This window comes from Haemaphysalis longicornis, unplaced genomic scaffold (genome assembly GCF_048455015.1).
Source record: "Haemaphysalis longicornis isolate Haplotype H1 unplaced genomic scaffold, Haemaphysalis longicornis Haplotype H1 scaffold_14, whole genome shotgun sequence".
NCBI lineage: Eukaryota > Metazoa > Arthropoda > Arachnida > Ixodida > Ixodidae > Haemaphysalis > Haemaphysalis longicornis.
In genome coordinates this window covers 20469079-20487608 of record NW_027526245.1, presented here as the reverse complement: position 1 = coordinate 20487608, position 18530 = coordinate 20469079, and the positions used below count along the sequence as shown (strand labels likewise).

The 18530-nt window shown below is 53.5% G+C and overlaps 1 protein-coding gene across 3 annotated transcripts; it reads left to right on the top strand.

Moving 5' to 3' along the window:
* The first annotated feature begins 311 nt into the window (after positions 1-311).
* Positions 312-17828, top strand: LOC144165185 (G2/mitotic-specific cyclin-B2-like). 3 transcript variants are annotated; one of them, XM_077695296.1, is made up of 7 exons: positions 312-498; positions 8866-8982; positions 11094-11318; positions 12401-12562; positions 15562-15938; positions 16518-16626; positions 17407-17828. In XM_077695296.1, the coding sequence occupies exons 1-7, from the start codon at positions 469-471 to the stop codon at positions 17512-17514; spliced, it is 1128 nt and encodes a 375-aa protein (XP_077551422.1). In that variant the 5' UTR covers positions 312-468; the 3' UTR covers positions 17515-17828. The 3 variants fall into 3 exon arrangements, with proteins under 3 accessions (XP_077551422.1, XP_077551420.1, XP_077551421.1); XM_077695294.1 differs by having other exon boundaries at positions 11088-11318; XM_077695295.1 differs by having other exon boundaries at positions 313-498; positions 11091-11318.
* Positions 17829-18530: the final 702 nt, after the last annotated feature.

The window sequence follows — 18530 nt, the reverse complement described above, 5'->3', positions numbered from 1 at the left end:
TGGTCCAATGGTTTTTGCTATCACATTGTTTGAGCACCCCTGTGATTCATCGTTTCAAAAGTGTCCATTTCGCGTCCGTTTTCCAAATTGCGGTTGAGGGACAAACAATTATCCTCATGCGTAACCAAGGCCTGCTTGTGCGGTAGGGTTTCTGAATTGTAAGCGCTGCATTTAATCGCTTGTAAGAAACTCTGCAGCTAAAGCTTTCGGCGGAATTAAAGCACTGAAGCAAAGACAAGTAGCAACAGAAAGCGGACGCCATTGGAGCGTACAGGCGGCGCTGCTGACGCAGGGGGGAAGAAACAAAACACATAAAGTGCAACGGCGCTGGCAACAGCGGCGCATTCGAAAGAACAGCCTGTAATCCTGTAACAGCCGGCCGTCGGTCGTTGTATGATGCTGTGACCGAGCTCGTCAGCGTCCGCCAACGTTTTGCCCGCCGCAATCACATCAGTCACAGCCGCAGTCATGGCCACGTTCGGACGTTCGGCGCGATGGGTGAGTGCATTTGCACACTAAGGCACACACCGGGATGCCAACCACCGCTCCGCGCGTCACTGCCGCTCTCATTTAAATTTGGTCGCCCATTTACGCTCGGCGGTCATGAAGAGCTGGCATGAGCGATTTGCTCGTTTAATTCGGCCTCGCATGTTGCCGAACTTGTGGGATGGTGGCCCGGCATCAACGGCTTTCCACAAGCCTCGTGGTTCCACGTGATGGTTACTGTATGCGCCCGCACTGGCACCAGTGTTTTTTAAAATGAGCCTTCCGCACAAGGTCTGCTTGGAGTAGCACGCCGCAGCTGGTAGCCCGTTACGTTAGTTTATTCAGTGAGTCCGGCGCCCCTGCAAGCGCCTCGTCAACGCAGCCTTGTGGCCGTCATGTCCACTGCCACAGCAACGATCCCACCACCCTCGGGTTTCTGACAGTCCCGTCGCCGGAAGGTGTGCACGCGGAGCGCCTGCCGTTTTTGAATGAGGATTTTAGCGCAGCCTTTCTTTTTTCGGTCGGTGGCGGTTTCATGCAGAAAAATGCGAAGCGCCATTGCTTTATGCTGCCACAAGCGCTGCCTTCTGCTCTGTTCGCGTGTGCGTAAGTGCCTTCTAGCAGCCTTATTGAGATTGCAGTGATACTAGAGCAGACTTCACGCGAAGACGTCCTCATGAGACTGCACGAGTGTACGGACTGCTTTCTTTCTTTTTTTTTTTTTTAATACACGTGTTAGGTCTACATTGCGCTCATTTAGTTTGTTGTTGAGTGTCATTGGTACTCGCTGGACAGAACCTCGACCCTTCTGTTTAATTTAAACTGTAAGGTGGCGCTACCAAAACGCGCAGAAGTGGCACCCGTGCTATGCTGTTTCGCAAGACGTCGGGCATTGTTTTTTTTTTTCTTTTCTGTGATGCCTCCTTTCGTAATGTATTCAGCGTTCTTCATTCGAGAATCGAGTCTCGCCGCTTTGTAACACACCGTTCTCTGCTTTGCGAGTTGAACAGAGCAAAAGATGGCCTGCCTGCCTCCTGCCTACCAGCCTCCCGCCCCCTTTTGCTCGGAATGCTGTGGTTGAGCGAGGGTGGATTGACACCCCTGCTGTGATCTTTCCCTTTTTTTTTTACAATTTTGACATCGCCATTTTATGCTACAAGGCCATACGTTTGTTTCACTTTTGGGCTGCTGTCAATCCGGAGTTTTCAGTGACAGCACTTTGGCTTGTGCAGGCCTAGCTTTGGAACATAAACCCCCACTTCACACCTGCCAAATTCATGGCAACAGCATGGGGGTTGCTAATCCATAGCTCGGGGCATTTTTGGGCTGTTTTTGCATTGGGGCTGCCTCGTCGTGTGTCGAAATGCATTCGAGACTGTGATCGTGCAACCTAGACTCCCCTGCCGAGCGCTCCATTCCACCTGTGGAGTGCAGTTCCCTTCCACCCTGCCGCGTCACCTGTGGCGCTTGCTGTCTGCGACGCAGTGGTGGTTTAGAAGCGAAAGTGAGAGAAGAGGTTCCTAATTGGGTCCGTTCACGTAAACAAGAGGTCGTTTTCCCGTACCGGATGTGGCACCACATGCCATCATTGGACGAGCTTGAAAACATGTCTGCGGCGGTGCAGATAATGAGGAACCCCGCCTCTTCAACAGCTTTCAGTGCACTGTGCATCAGGTTACTCGGCCAATCACGTTTCAGGTTCCTGGTTCGAAAAATATCCTACAGGGCTAACATAAGCCTCGGAAAGCCGGAACGCAGGATAAAGCAGGGGGTTGGCCATTTCAGTGGCACCGCTGGTTCAAGGTTCACAGCCAATTCAAGAAGCATGAAAATTCTGTCAACTTGATGATCATTCATTTCTTTTTACTGTATTGACCTTTCACCACAGTGTCACCTTTCACTGCAGCCACACTGCAGTGTGGCTTTTTTCTGACCAGCCATTTTTATCAATCAGTTTATTCCCCTGAAATCTGGAGGGATCCATGGGCTACAAGGAGGGGTCCATGGGCCCAGCTTGACTGGGCCCATGAACCCTTGCATGGCATTGGCTGTACGACTCGGAGATTTTGCACCAGCTGTAGCATTTCAAATAAAATGCAGGGATTGCAAAGTATTCTTTCCACGAATGAGGCAAGTTTCAGTGCATGATAAAAACCTCTGTACATGGGTTCCAATTCATTTTGGTATGTCCTGTGGAAGACCCAACAAACTTTTGTAGTGTGCTCCGACAGGGCAGTTTCAGCAGGGCTGGTCCTCGCACTTGATCGTAACCTTTGCAATGTCAATTAGCCACGCATTTTAAAAGTTGATCTGTTCCATCACAGGTTTTGCATTCCTTGCACGGCTTCCAAAAGGGTATTTGCCGACAGCTTGGTTGTCTCTGAATTCATCGCGGGTTAGCTGGAGTTTTTGCTAGTGCTCGTTTAGTCCCTGCACTTTCACTTGAAGGTGATGTTTCTTTTAGTCATTGCAGTACGTCTGACCAGGTCATCTGGCATTCCAGTTTTTAATCCTGTTTTGCCTTCAGACTGGCATCCAGCCTTGGCTTCTTCCGAATGAGAATTCTGGCACTGAATTTTCTGCCTCTTCCCTGCATTGCTCGCTTGCATGGCACGCAAAGCTCCTTGGAGGAATGAGACTGCAGTATGTTGGTTGGCATAGGATGGAAACAGTCGGCACAGCTTTTGGAAGCAGCAACTTGCATTTCATTCCTACCTTGTCTGCTCACAAGAAAAGCGGGCGCACGACTGTCGTGATAAGGGCAGCCAAGCTCCCTCTTGTTGGGAAGCGTTCTGGTTTTCTTTGGACGGAGGCTGCTCGTATTAGCACAGTTCCGGGTTCCACGACTTGTTTGACTTGCAAAGCAACATCCAGCAGCTTTTAGGCATCGTGTGCAGTGTAATCGATCCACATAGTGGTAACAGCAGTGATGGAAAACATGCGAGGTTGCGGGCTGACCAGACGACGGCAGGGTGAAAGTGTCGGCTTTGAAAGAATACACCTCCGAACGAGGTGGTGTAATCGGGTGCCAGGCGCTTTCTTTTCCAACAAGCAGCGCCCTCACTGTAGCCAGTGAGTCAACCTCTCTCCTTTCACCCACGTTTTGTTTGCGAGGCACATCGGCAGGCCACACCAAAAGGAAGGAGATTGAGCGGCCAGGGACTGGCTTTGGCCGGTTGTGTCACACTTTTGGATTGGTGTTCTCTGAATTCGAATGGCATGGCTGTATCGGTGGCTTAAACTCCTACTTAAGTGTGGGACAAACCTGTTGAACGTGGAGCAGCTTTTGTTTGCTTAAAGGGACCCTGACACACTTACTATCAGCTACTCTGAATGTATTTTGGGGTAAAGTCCATTGTCCCAGCTATCTCCTCCCGCAAGAATTGTGAAAATCCGTTCACTATCACCGAAACTACGCGCGATGAGAAATCGCACATAAATGTTCCCACTCAACTCAACCGCGGACATCGCGACAAAAGCTGCGCGCTCTCTCCCGGAGAGGGGGGCAGCGCACGGCGTTCTCTTCGGCGGCCTTCGATATGTCACAGGCTGGGAAGTTTCATGCTTTTCCCCGCAACGTGGACGGGTCTATTTCCAGTCTGGTGCCACAAAAAAGCCGGCATGGTGGCCTGCTCGCAAGCAAGCGCTCGGGCTGGTAGGGCGTTTTTGGAGCAATAAACGTTTGTTCAGTGGGCTCATTGAAAGTGGAATATTTAGGTCGTCACTCAAACTCCGCGTGCACTCAAAACAAAACAAACACCAAAAGCATGCGGACAGGTTCAGACATAGAAGAGGTTCATACACAGCACCGATGACGGCTGATCGTCACAGGAAATGCCAGAATTTAGCCGCAAAGTTGACCAGCGACAGCCAATAGGACAGCCATGGCCCGATTGATGTCGCAGAGGCCATGCCAGGGGTGCATAATGAGAATTGAAGAGAGAGCGGTTGGTTTTTCCGCATCTTTCACGGCGATTTGCGCACTTACCGCTTCACGTGCATGTGTAATATTTGGCTCGGGTGTTCCTGGAGGTCTAATCTAAACGTCGCGCAGGTTTACTTGCACTGCACGAAGAGTGTTGCAGGGTCCCTTTAAGACGTGGCGTGTCTTTGCATCATATCACTGCATTATTTTGTGCCCTTGACGTGGTGCATATAATGCGGTTAGCAGGAAGGTAGGTTTTCCAAGCTTGCGTGCATGCACGACTGAGCATGTGCCTGCACTTGGCACAAATGCAGCAAACGGTCTTTAGACGAGGGGACATGAGCCGAGAGCCTTCGGCAAGCTCATCTCCTTGCTTATTGAAAGTCATCCTTAAGACCCAACCACAGGAACAACTAAAATCGATGCAACATTGGCCTGTGGCTACATACACTGCTGCCTTTACGGTGACTGACGACACCGGAGAGGGCATAGGCACCACAACTTGTGCATATGCCCAGTGCACTGCAATGCACTGCACAGTGTGGCTAGACTACCCCGGACTCGGCCTTCTGCAGCACAGTTCAGCTACATTTTGACTGAAGTAAAACAAATTCCAGTTCTCACAAAATTACATATACTGTATTTAATACAAAAACAACTACAATAGTACCTGCGACATTGAAATGTTAATATGCTTACTTGGCAGACACGAAATTCTCCACTTTTTTGGCAGAAACTCCGTTGCTCCCATAGTTGCTTGTTGCTTTGTGCGTTTTCTCCCGTTGTCTACTCTGTATTTTACAAATTACTTAGTTTTATCACATAGTGAAGTTAGCAAGCAAAGCTACTTAATAAGCTGCGTGACCTGACCACTAAAGGTGAACATCAACACCATGCGTCTGAAGTTTGCGTCGATGTCTGGCTGGCTCTGACTTGGCACAACAAGTGCATAGAAATGTCTTGCGCAGATTTTACATGCTTGTATGCCGAGCTACGGCGATGCACAAGTACGGCGATTTTATGTGCCCTTGTTGCACCTTTACTCCATGACAAAGCACGCAGTTACGGGCCTCTTGCAAAACTGCCGCGGTCGCAGTAGTGTCGGCAAACGAAAACGCGGGGCGAGAGTAGGAACGACACCACGCTTGTGTCGTTGCTACACTTTTTAATCTGTGACGGGTGTTCTCCAACTTGCCCTATTCGCTACCTCATTGCAGTGGCAGCTGTCAATTGCAGATGATGTGGAACCTGTGCATCTTGCCACTCCACAGAGTAGCCTTCGCAGTTGTCCCTCCTGGCGGCAGTCCTTGCGTTGCTCAGCCGATGTGTTGCGGCTGTGGGGGTTCAGCATCCAGCCACTGGTTGTCTCGAACAGCGAATACTGGCTACGGTGCTGCACATGCGCGTTGCAGGAGGCCGCTGGACTGGGCAGGGTGTTCTGTGCCTGTCCCGCTTGTGCAGGCTACCAGGTCATCGGGCTTTACCAAACTTTCAGCCTGCTGTAGCAATGTGGCGCAATGTATCTATTTTTGCGCAGTTTAGCCAACCGTCCCCGCTGCAGTTGCCTTTTTACCGCCAGTTCTTCCAGCCTTGTCACCACTGGGGGTTTCATCTGCTGCAGGGGTTAACAGTAGGCGGTGCCAGTAGTCGTCTCCTGCTGCGATTGTGGAAGGGAACCGCAGGTGTGCCACTTCACAAAAGTGCACAGTGTTCCTCTTTGGGGCGTGACGGGCTCGCATGCAGGCCTCGGAACTGTGAACTTGGGAACATTCCTTTCATGAACATTCCTTTGCGGTGAGAGCGCCTAACCTCGGGTGCGTGCAGCACGGCCTGTGGCTGCCAGCCATGTGGGAGATGTTGTTTCTCTCGCTTTTTTTTTCTTGGCAGGCAGCTTGTGCCTGCTTGTGTTCCTGGGAGTGAAAATAAAAGCAGCTAATGGCTGTACAATAGTTCTGGGCGATTACTTCCTTGAAATGATGCAGAAAGCTTTTGGCCGCAAGCGAGTTCTCGTCACTTATGTGTGCTGAAACCTCACGGTGTTGGTGAACATCTGTGCTAAGCACCCATGCCAGAGGCGATGTCGAAACTTCTCTGGTGATTGGCCAGAGGTAATTTCCAAAAGAGGCGTTGGCCACTGTTGCGGTGAGGTGGTTCTGTCGTTGAACCCCCCCCCCGGCATCGGCAAACCTCTCGCAAGCCTCGCTGCCAGAGCCCAGTGGCTCTCGGCAGGCCGTGCTGGATGCACTCAAGGTCACGCATTTGTGGGAAGAAAAGCTTGTCGGGCCAATTGGTATACCATTGTGTGGGGTCTGCACTGGAATGTATTGGAGACAGATGGTGCACAGTCAACATCTTGTGGGAGATGTTTGAAGCCTTTGCTATATTTATTTATTTGTAATATACTGCCAGCCACCTGTTGGCAGCCAAGGCAAGAGTGGTTACATATTGATACATTCAGCACTGTGGTGCAGCGGAGGAGAGCTCGCGTGGTACAGCGGAACACGTAACCGAACAAGGGAGGCAGTTTTCTGAGTAGAAACCAACAATCCGAAAAAAAATAGCGCGTAACATAGCCGACAAAAGCACTCTTGGTTTTAAGCACATCCATCACAAAGTTTCCGGAGCAGGAACAAGCAAAAATAAAAAAAAGAACGCATAACGTACCAGAAAAGACTGTTGGGTAGGTACGTCCCGGCTTCCAAGGAAATACACACAAGTTGAAGTGTACACAATGTTTACCCAACGCGAGGCGATAACGCTCGTTGGCGTCTTGCGGGCCCTGTTTGTTAAAAGTACGAACTAATGGATGATGCGAATGATTCCGGGGTCACAATTTCAGTGACAGCTTGCGGCAGCGCATTCCAATCCGATATTGTTCGTGGAAAAAAAGAAATGGTGAGCATTAGTGTTGGTGCGGGGCATTTCGATTGTCTTGGCATGTTTGTTACGTGTTTGACGCGATGTATTAAACTGCATGTAGGTGTTAAAGGCTATTCATAAGTTATTGTTAACAATGTTGAAAAGAAATTTTAGGCGTTGTAGTTTCCGGCGTGCCTGTAGTGTTGGAAGTCCTGATCGGGTACGTAGCTCTGTAACTGAAACACGCCTGCCATACGCGTTGTAAATAAACCGTAAGGATTTGTTTTGAATGCATTCGAGAGAGTGTATGTCCGCTTTCGTATGGGGATCCCACACATCTGCATATTCCCAGATAGGTCGTACTAAAGATGTGTATGCCAATTGTTTTGTTTTGCTTGTGCAGTGTTTTAATCGGTGCCTTAGCAACCACAATCGTTGAATAGCAATTGATGATATGCTTTGAATATGTGTGTTCCAGCTTAGATTTGAAGTTATTGTTACACCTAGGTATTTAAACTGTTTTACAGTTTGCAGTGCGGTATTGTTCAGTTTGTAAGGAAATTCGAGGAGGTTTCTTTTACGCGTCATGGTCATTTGGGCACACTTTTTACATTGAGGCTCATTTTCCAGGAATTACACCAGTCAGTGATAGCACTTAGATATGTGCTGAGGGCAGTCTGGTCCTCTCTCGTGCGAACAGGAAGGTACGCAACGCAGTCGTCGGCAAAAAGCCGACAGCGCACTGAAGATGAAGAAGACGGATCGTTCAAATAAATAAAAAATAAGAGTGGACCCAGGACCGAACCTTGGGGAACACCAGAGTATACAGGGGCTAAGTTTGACATATTATTAGCAATGTGGATGCCTGACAAGTACGAATCAAGCCACCGGAGAATTTTGGGGTTAGCTAATAATTTTCTTATTTTAAACAGCAAGTGAGAATGGGAGACACGGTCGAAGGCTTTTTCAAAATATATAAAAACTGCGTCAATTTGCCCGCCTTCATCAAGTGATTTAGAGAGATCGTTTGTAGTATGAATTAACTGCGTTATGGTTGAAAACCCACACCGAAATCCGTGTTGATTAGGAGAGAAGTTATTTTGTTCCAAGAATGAGCTGATATGTTTGAAAAGAAAGTGTTCCATCACTTTACTTGCTGCGCATAAGAGAAATTGATGTTGGGGCAGGAAGGACTGCATGAGCTTTTGTTCTCGCTGCGTGAGAGATGCAGTTTTTGGAGGAATTCTCATAATGGCAGTGCATGCCACTTCCTAGACTTTCTTCTGACCTTGTATCTTTTCTTCTCACTTACTGCATTACTTGTTATTTTGAGTTCCTTTGCTTGCATTTCCCATTGCTTAGAAGTGCGTTGTCTTCATCGTGTTTAGGTGTACACGTTTGTGTTTATCTCCGTTTCCAGGAGCCCAAAGCCCCAATGTTTTACGGCCAGACTTTAAAGTGGATCCTGGCCAAGTTTGGGCCCTTGAGTAACTGAACTTCGTAGTGCTCAGCGTGTGCAGTTCATGCACATGCAGAGCCAGTGGCGTGTGCTGCGGCGCTGCTCTTAGCAGCTGCATCGTTCTTCCCCTGTGCAGCCGGCCTCCGAGAACCTTGCTGGCGGACCACGGAAGCCGGCGGCGAGCAGCCACCAGCCGGGACAGGCCAAGTTCCTGAGGCCAGCGCTGCGGCCGCCCAACGCTGTGCCACCCAAGGTGAGCTCTCGCAAGGTGCTCTAAGAGGGGCAGCGCAGCGTTGCCCCTTGCAAGCGTGCGCGAAGCTGCTACTGGTATGCCACTTTAGTGGAGGCGCCTGGTAGTTGCTCAGCTGTGAGCTGTTTTTGAGGAGCCTGGCCATGGTGCAAAGAGCACAGCTTTGCGAGGTACCAAAAGACGCGTCGCTGTCGAGCTGCCGTCTTGTTTATTGAAAGGTAGTCTACCTGCACGAAGTCTGAAGGTGCCTTGAGGTGAGTCTTCTGTGCGGTCATAAGCGTAGCCGCACGCTTGGCACCATCTGGTGGCCATTTATCACAACTAACAAGTTGTACTCGTGATTGGGATCGAGGCTTCCCCTTGGGTGTCGCCAGTGCAGTGTCCTTGGGTCCACTTCCTTGTTGCAAACTCGCATGGTTCTGTCCAAGTTCTACTTCTTGCAACGTTTTTCACTGGTGTTGGTGTGATCATGTCCAACCTTAGTTGACGGCGTCTTTCCTCCTTCCACATCCCCTCGTTATTTGAGCCCCTTCCGTGGCTGGTGCAACCACGGCTTCGCTGTGTGCCGGCCCCCTTTTCCTGCTGCCCAGGGGCAGCAGCAATGGGCCCCCTCGATTTACCAGTCCCGGGTGGTCTGCGGGCAGTACTGTGTTCGGACCTGAAGTCCCATAGGCATCGGGAGGTTTGCGGCTACAAAAGAGACCGCATTACCCGGCTAGCAAGATGGAACACGAGAACCAAAGCCAAGGCGAGGGTTCATACGCCTCACCGGGAGGTGCCAATGATGCGCTCGGAGCCAGGCGATACCAACAGACCAGGCTTTGTCGTAAAATGGAACACTCGCTGGACAGGCTGTCCCGAACCTGGGGGGGGGGGGGGGGGGGGATGGAGCCCCATGAGCTCGGGGTCGAGGAGCGCCAGCTCCTGGGTCCAACCCGCACGGCTCCAGACCTCGCAGGGGTCCTGCTCTCGACGTAACCTCTGTTGAAGAGAAGGGTCTCCAGAGGGGGAGGAGGGTGCCGGCGCTCCTTCCTCCGATATCGCTGCTGGGAAAGTGTGCTGCGCATGCACAGCCACACTGGGGAGCAGCGTGCCGTGCGCGCTTCCTGTCACGGTGGCGCTGCATGGCCGGCATGGGGAGCCGTGTGGTCCCCACAGCATGCATGGGAAAATGGAGTGCCGGATTGCATCTCGGGCAGTCTGTGGACGATCCGGGGCTCATAATTGAAGAGGCCCAGGGTATATGCTACCAGGTGGCTGGATGTTCAGTGCCAGCCACATGAGGACGGTAGCTGGGTGCGGTTGCGAGAACTGGGGCCGCTCGAGAGTGGTCCCCACTTGGGCTGCGGCGCTGTCATGGCCACTGTGGCTGGTGTTGCATGGCAGTGCGTGTTCCTTCAACACTCTGGCATTTACCTGCCTGTGCATGTTGGAAGCCAGTAATGCTGCAAGAGCCCAATACAGCATAAATGGGAAGAGAGATTTGTGAATGGCACAAAGGGAAACCATGCCCACGGTACTGTACATGAGGTATCGTACACCAGAAACAGTGCAGCTAAAACCTGCGCATAATGATGGGAGGGCAGTCAACCTTGGAATTCCAGCATGAGTGGGCAGCCACAGGTTAGCTGGCAGTAAGTGGGGTTGCGCCGACTGCTGGACTAGCGTGCCTCTTGTCATGGACAGGTGGCACTAGTAGCTCTGTCCAGAAACCCTCATTTCTTCTTCACGCCAGTGTATCAGACTTCTGTTCCGCTGGCAACCATTTTGTTGCGCTGCAGTATGCGAGCACTGGGGTGTGTGTGCAGTCCTGGCTGTCTTTCTTCGCTCTGGGAGGTGTACTCCTTGCCAGGAGTGTTTGATTTCGCTTGTGCTACCCGGTCTGATGCTCGCGCACCCCTCTTCTGAAATGCATGGAAGAGCTTGCTGCTTATCTGGTTCACGACAAGGACATTGGGGAGGCTGCGTGAGAGACCAAGACCAGACGAGCGCACCTTTTCCAACTGCCACCCCGCAATTGCCAGTTGCGCTCGTGCCCCCCCCTCTCCCTTTTCGTCGTGGTCCTCGTCTTTGTGCTTGCGTGCAGCACGTTGGGCCCTGTGTTGGTGCAGCAGCAGGAGGAGGGTGCCCCCCCTGAGGAGGAGGTGGCCCACCTGTGCGAGGGCCTGCGCCAGGCGGCCATCTCCGCCCCCTGCAGGCCAGAGGAGGAGCAGCGCTGCGCCTTCTCGGCCTCCCTGCTGCCCCCAGGGGTGCCCGACATCGATGCCCAGGATGGCCACGAGCCACAGCTGTGCTCCCAGTACGCCCAGGACATTTTCGACTACCTGGCGGCACTCGAGGTGAGCCCACATGTCGGCCGGCTTTCCACACGCCCTTGGAAGTGCCTCAAACGCTGCAAGGGTCACTCGAGACCATCAGTTTTTTAGCTTCATTGCACCTTTGGGCGGTGCTTAGCGTCGGTATCTCGGGTGTGCAGTTGAATCGCTTGTATGTAGTCTTTGTATTTTTCTCCAATTAATCAGCGCCGTGTGCGGTGTCATTACACGGGTCATCCGAGCTGCTGTTTACTTGTCTCGTGGGTAGTGTTCTGGCACCACAGTGTGTTGTCGCTGTCATTGATGCGCGTGTGCATGCTGCAGCTTCTGTTTGCGAAGAGCCCTGTGGTCGGAAGCCCCTGCACTCTTCTCCGAGATTTGTTTTGTCTGCCTGCATTGTGGAGAACTTTGGTTGAGCAGCTTGGCAAGGCAAGCTTGCGAGAGAACCCAGATAACACCAGTGTCCTATAAACTGCTTCCACGACGGTGCCTCCTCTTTTGTCGGGCGGTGCGAAACTGTTAGGTCACTGCAACACAGCTTGCTGTGTGTCTGGCACTTGTGTCTACGAGATGTGCTTTGTGTGGTTGCCTGTGGGAGTAGCAGCCATTGCAGAGCAGCCCCGTTGTAAGGGCTCTTGCCTCGGAACAACAGGGCAGCTCGGTGGCTCACCAAATGGGTTCATTGCAGCACCACTGACGGCAGCTGCGGTGCAATCTTGACGGACGTCCAGGGGTCTTGTGTCTGGGTGGTTGTGGGCTTCGGGTGAAGCAGCGGTGAAGTCGGGAGGCCAGAAGCATTGCTCACCCATTTGGGGGCTCTGTTATCTCGGCTTGTGCAGTGACCTGGTAATCCCGCTTCCCGCAGGGAGGTGGGGGATGCTTGCTCTGCGGGGTGTCCCCCCCCCCTTCCCCCCTTCTGGAGCGGTATACAGTGTTTATTTTGAGGGAGCCCCCCCGATTGGCTGAAAGCAGGTGACCCGGATATGACGCAATGACCGCCTGGCTTTTGCTGCGAGGCCATGCAAGTGTACTATATCGCAACCGAAGTGGACACGACGGGGACAGTGTTGGAGCGGGACCCCCCCCCCCCCCCCCCCCCGTTGCAGGTGCGCCTTCCCGTGCACCCCCACTTCCTGCGGCTGCAGCCGACAGTGACGTCGGACATGCGCTCGGTGCTGGTCAACTGGCTGATGCAGGTGCACGCCCGCTTCCAGCTTCTCCAGGAGACCCTCTTCCTCACCGTGGCCCTGGTCGACCGGTACCTGCAGGTGGGGCTGTGGCTCTTTGTCTGGGCAGTGCGGGAGGGCGAAGGGGCACACTCGCGGGGACTGCAAGCAGCCCTAGAGACTCGCATGTCTAGTGCACGAAGTAGCAGTGTGGCCAGTGCCAGAGTGCGTGTCTGACTCCTCTGCTTGCCGCTGTTCAGGCACGTGGCTGTGCTGGGGTGGCCCTGTCTCTGAGGGCAGGGGAAGAGGGCCACGTTAACTGGCCCAACATAAGGAATCTCGGATAATGGGACTTGGGGCGACGTGCGTGACCGGGAGAGAACAGGAGAATGAGGAAACGGGGCCCCCACTTCCCTCGGCCAACCCCAGCACAGCAGCGGGAGGTCGCAGCGGCCCGTCCACCAAAGCCTTGTTTCCAAGGTTGCCAAGAGCGCCACATGTCTTGTGTTGTTGGTTTGTTGTGAACCCTGCGAGGATTGTTTATTCTTGGGGCGTTCGCCATAAGAGACAAATGTATAGGCTAGCCACTCCCGTTTCGTGTGGCTCTTCTCTGTAGGCGGTGGGAGGCAATGGCACAGGAAGCGGAGGTCCGATCTCGCAGCCGGCCAAGTTGACCACTCGTGGGGCCAAACTAAGCAAGCAACCTTTTTTTGGCGGTGCTCAGCTGCTGCTTCTCGGTGTTCGCAGAATTCGGCTTCCGCGTGTCTTTCGTCAGTTGTCATCACGCCGTGCGACAGTCGCAGCATGGGGAGCACTCGCGTTCCCGTTGTAGCTCCCAATTGCGCAGTGCTCCTCTGAAAGCAGCGAACCGGGTCGGCCCATTCTATGTGCCTCGTTCCAGTAGATGCTTGCTTTTTCTGTCTGTTTTCTGTTTCACCACCTGCTGCAATGCGTGGAGCTACTGTCGTTGAGCTGGGCCGCATTCATTTTGACTTGACACTTCCGTTGTAGCAAACGCGGACGCGCTGAAAAAAACGCCGCACCACAAAGTTGTTAGTCCCAGTGGTTGGTTGCCCAGCGTTGCCAACCAGCTTTGCCACCGGGCGGCCAGCCACTGCGAGTGGCACGCCTCCGATGCGTTGACTGGGTGAATCTGACGGTTGTTTACGCCGGCTGTGCCGCTGCTCAAAATTTGAGGAGCCCAGAGCAGAGGTGGCACGTCACTGTTGTGCCCGAACACCCAAAAAAAGCCGGCCTGCAAGGGGAACAAAGCGGGGACGATGCGTACGATGGGCATCGCCAGTGGACTGCCGAAGACCAGGCGCTGGGGCACCAGTAACATGGCATGCTCAATCCTAGAAACAACTGATGGCAGCACCAACGGCATTATTTATTGGCAAGCCGTTCGTTGTTAGGCTTGATCGCTTTGACAGTGGGAGCTTAGACCCCCCCGTCGCATTCCCCCGATAGTTGGTGCCAGGCATCGCAAACCCTGGCGCTTACGTGAGAGAAGGCATGGCGTGAAAGGCGTAGTTAAAGCAAACCAACGACCACTGTGGGAGACAGGGGTACGCAGAAGGTTATTGGTGCAACTGGACACTTTGAAAACGACCAATTGGACTTTAGGGCAGAGGGAAAACCTCGCGTTACAATTGGACAGGACAGTATTGTTCCTTTACGTTGAAAAGTGTAAGTAAAAAGGTGGTTTCGAAAGCCACATCCCTCCTCGAGGTGTAGCCGTGAAAACGTGCAGCTGTGAGTTGAGAATGCAATGGTTTCAGTGTTCTCAAGCATTATTCGTTAGCACAGAGAGTGGGCAACGACGGCCAGGCCGTGGGAGCTTCTCAATGTAATTTGCGTACCACTGCTGCGCATGTTGGTTCATTTCTAGGTAGCCTTGTATCTGTTTAGACGGGTCACTCGGCCTTGCACTGGCTTCAGTTGAACTTCTTGTCGAAAAGAGCGCTTCACTGCAAGGATACAAGAGTGCCCCAAGTTGTGCGTAAACTTTCCCATGGAGCCCCAAGTCCGGTTTGCGCAACTATTCCTTGCAAACATAGAGCCTTGGTTTTGTTTGCTTCAGGTCACTGTTAACCCTTTGCAGTCTGATCATTGTGGCCAACGCAGAAATTTGGGCTAGTTGGTGATACGACTTCGACATGGTAAAAGGCTCACTAGACGGGGACGCAAGACACATTAGCGCTCGTCCCGTGTCACTGTCTTTTCTTGTGTCCCCGTCTAGTGCGCCTTTTACCATGTTGAAGATGATTGTAGGTTTTAACGCGCCGACGCAACGCAAGCGATGAGGTGCGCTGTAGTGGAGGGCTCCGGATTAATTTCGACCACCTGGGGATCCATAACGTACGCCGAAATCTCGTACACACGGGCGTTATCGCTTTTCGCCTCCATCAGAAAAGCGGCCGCCGTGGCCGGGAATCAAACCTGCGACCTCATGCTCAGCAGCACAACGCTTTAGCCACTGAGCCACCGCGGCGGGTCCTTGGCAGTCAGTAACTTTTACGCACTTTCCAGCTGTTCCAGTCCGCAACTATTTTGCCAGTTTCTGGTGCCACAAATAAAAACAGCAACTTGCAAGCAGAATGCAGGCAAGACAAAATGCGTAGCTTGCAGATTAATGATCTGCATGGTGCTGTCCCCACGACAGTGGTCACAGTCATCGCTTGCTTCTGTCGATTCAGCCATCGCTAACTCGTGGAGGCACTCAATTATCACTTCCGCTAAGTGCACCACCGTAGAATGGGTGCAAGGAGAAAGCGGTCTTATTTCTCGGCAAACAACGCACACGTGAAAATGATCCGGAATGCGGAAGGCCCATGCTGCACCCTTGTGCAAAGACGAGGGAAGTTCGAAGTTCCCTTAACCCTCAAGAGATGGCACATCATGCCTGCAAAGAATGCGGCCGCAGCACAGTGCAAATTTCGCCTTGAATATGCAAGTAGCTATGGCCGTGTTGAGTTTCCAGGCCGTTCCCAACTATGGAGGGCAAAGGGTCCTTTGTAGAGCGTGCAGGCTCGCAGGCTGTTTGTGGTTGGGGCTCCGCTGCCGAGCTGTTGGGCAGCATGTGTGGCTGGCTGGTGCAGTGCCAGGTGGTGAGCCGGTCCAAGCTGCAGCTGCTGGGCATGGGTGCGCTGTACGTGGCCAGCAAGTACGAGGAGACCCTGGTGCCGGCCGTGTCCGAGCTGGCCTACGTGGCTGACGGGGCGTACCGGGCCGCGGAGGTGCTCCACATGGAAGGGGCCATCCTGCGGGCCCTGGACTGGCGCCTGGGCCGGCCCCTGCCCCTGCACTTCCTGCGCCGCAACTCCAAGGCCGCCCAGGTGGACGTGGTGCAGCACGCCATGGCCAAGTACATCCTCGAGCTCTGCCTGCTGCACTACCCCATGGCCTGGGTCAAGCCCTCCGAGCAGGCCGCCGCCGCCCTCTGCCTCGCCATCCACCTCTGCGGCCAGGGTCACAGGTGGGCGGGTGGGGGAGGCTTTCAACGGGCCGAGTGCGACTTCCCATCGGTGCAGATGTTTTATTGCCGCTGCTCTGGCTAGCTGCCTTCGTGAATGTGCACCGCTTTTATACCTGAAACTTTCAAGTATTTTTGCTAGCATTTTAGTTCGACAATGCAAGTTGCCTATCAATGCAGTGCTCTTTATGCATAAAGTTATTCCCACCCAAGTGCACCTCCCCAGAAATGCTCAGTGCACCCTTTTTGAGTGCGCTGTCGTGTACCGGATGCTTGACTCGCGTCGGTTGTATAGGCAAGCCTACCTGCATCCCCAGATTCTTGAATGACGTGGTGCGGCAGGCTGTTTGCCTCGAACCCTTTGTGTGGGGTGCCTACCTTAGTGGTCAACTTGTCCAGCTTGATGCGCCTGCCCAAGCTTGCCTAGGTCTGGTCAGGTTTGTCATCACGCGGTTGCGCACGGTGTGTTCCTGCCACGTGGAGCCAGTCTCTAGGAGACGTGCATTAGGGTGGCTGGTGGACAGAGGCGGGCCAAGGGGCGAAGATGATCCCCTTTCTCCCTTGCTCTCCCCCTGGTTGCAGTTGGGGGGCCACCATGGCCCACTACGGCCGGTACTCGGAGGAGGCCCTGCAGCCCACCATCAAGAAGATGGCCGCCATCCTGGCCGAGGCACCCAGGGCCAAGCACAGGGTGCCTGTTCCTCTTTTCTCCCTCTGTGTTGCAGACGGGGTGGGAGGGGAAAGCTGTTGGGTGTTAGCACGTTGTTCCCTTGACACTGCGGCCATCCGCAGGTGGGAGGGGACGTGAAGCGCAGCACTGGTGAGTGCTTGCCTCGACCCCTGTGGCGAAGGCATGGCCAGGTGAAGTGGGCAGGGCAAAGGGCGGCAGCTATGGAGGCTCTCCACACAGGGATCCTCCGTGGAAGCCGGTAGCCGCAGGTGTGCCACTGTGAACAGACATTGCAGCCACCGGGGCATACTGAGTGGAGCACAGTGTGTTTGGGGTGGGGGGCAGTCTTTATTTGCACTGCTGCCAGGCTGCTGTAAAGGTTCTCCCAGGCACTGCCCACTGCCACTGCCCAGGCACTCCACATACTTGCGTGCATGCTGCGTGTGTCGGCCGCGCTCTGCCTCTCCCTTGGCTGGCAGCGACAGCCTGACCGGGATTGTCCCAAAAATGCTCCTGCTGCAATGGCAAGGCACCGTCCAGGTTGTGCTGTAACAAATCTGCATTGGAGTAAGGCCACAGCAGAAGCAGTGCCCACGAAGTTAATGGAAGACTCGGAGACAGCTCTCCTCAGCTTCTCGCATGCCCTGTTGGCACCTACACTTCTCCCGAAGTCCCGCAGGGGTTAGCCTGTTAGCTTCATCCACAGCCCTCTCCCTTAAAAAGAGAGCCGACTGCAGCTGTGCTCTGTTCCTCCTCTCCCCCCCAGTGGATGGAGCCTTGACTGTGCCCCCTCGGTTGCAGGCCCCGTACGACAAGTACAAGAGCAGCCGGCACGAGAACGTCAGCGGGAAGGCCCTGGCCAGCACTGCCCTGCTGCGCAAGATTGCCCAGCAGGGGACGCTGGCATGAGCAGCAGCGCCTCCTCTGTCTCTGGCTGCTGGTTAGGTTTTATTCTAGTGACCACGCTAACCCAGCTGTTGGCTCCTTCCATTTCTACATGTCCTAACCTACATTTTTCATTGCTGCTACCCTGCCTGCATCAGTTTTAGCTTGCTGTAGTTCACACCCCCTCACCCTTTTTTTTTTTTTTTCACCCCTCGCTTTTCATGACTTCTTTCCCCCCGCTATCATTTGTGACTTGCAGCCGCATTATGTCGTTCTGTTCGAGCTTTTATGTGCACAGATGCTGAACAGGTGATAGTGTAATAAAAAGTATCATTTCACCTGGTCTCTTCAGTCTCCTTTCATGCTGGTTCTGGTTGCAAAGTGTCGCATGGACAGCCATGCGCGTGCATCTTTTCTTCACCTCGGTTCCCGACTTCTCTGGTACGGGGTCTTCCTGCCCTGCCTCACAATGCGGCGCATTTCTGGCTCGCGTTGGTACCCTTCCACGATGGTGTAACCGGCAAGTGCGAGCCACCTCGTCTCTCGCTCCAAATGCCCAAGTGGGGAGGGTCGAGCATTGCAGCTGAGCTTGGAGACCTTCACGAGACTAACAGTGGACTTGCAGCTGAGCTTTTGCCCTGTGCCATTTGCTTGGTACAGAAAGCTCTGTACTTTGGAGCAGGTCCTGGGTTGTCCCTCTCTGGGCTGCTGTATTGCCGGGGCCGAGAGTCTGGCAGTATGTCCTGCCACAGGCCGTTGAGAGTTGAGCATCCACCGTCGCTGTGGGAGTCGCCATGTGCATTTGTGTGCCCTGGTTCTGCTGGGCGCCTGCCGGTAAAATGGGTACCAGCTTGGCGCTCAGTCCTTGTATGGAACTGCAACACTTGGGAAGCTGACTCGGCTTGTACGAGAAGTTGCCCCTATGGGACGATGTGGCTGAAAAGTTGCATGCAACTTCCCTTTCTCAGTGGCCCAACAGTGCACCTTGTCCCTGTTTGGCTCCTGCTTTGAAGGGCTGGTCCTACTCTTGGCAAGAGAGG

Excerpts from the sequence above, each read along its gene's own strand:
- LOC144165185 (XM_077695294.1), top strand. The coding sequence starts at position 469 with ATGGCCACGTTCGGACGTTCGGCGCGATGG. Across the intron at positions 8,983-11,087 it reads CCAACGCTGTGCCACCCAAG|CAGCAGCAGGAGGAGGGTGC; the intron begins GTGAGCTCTCGC and ends CCTGTGTTGGTG. Across the intron at positions 15,939-16,517 it reads CTCTGCGGCCAGGGTCACAG|TTGGGGGGCCACCATGGCCC; the intron begins GTGGGCGGGTGG and ends CCCTGGTTGCAG.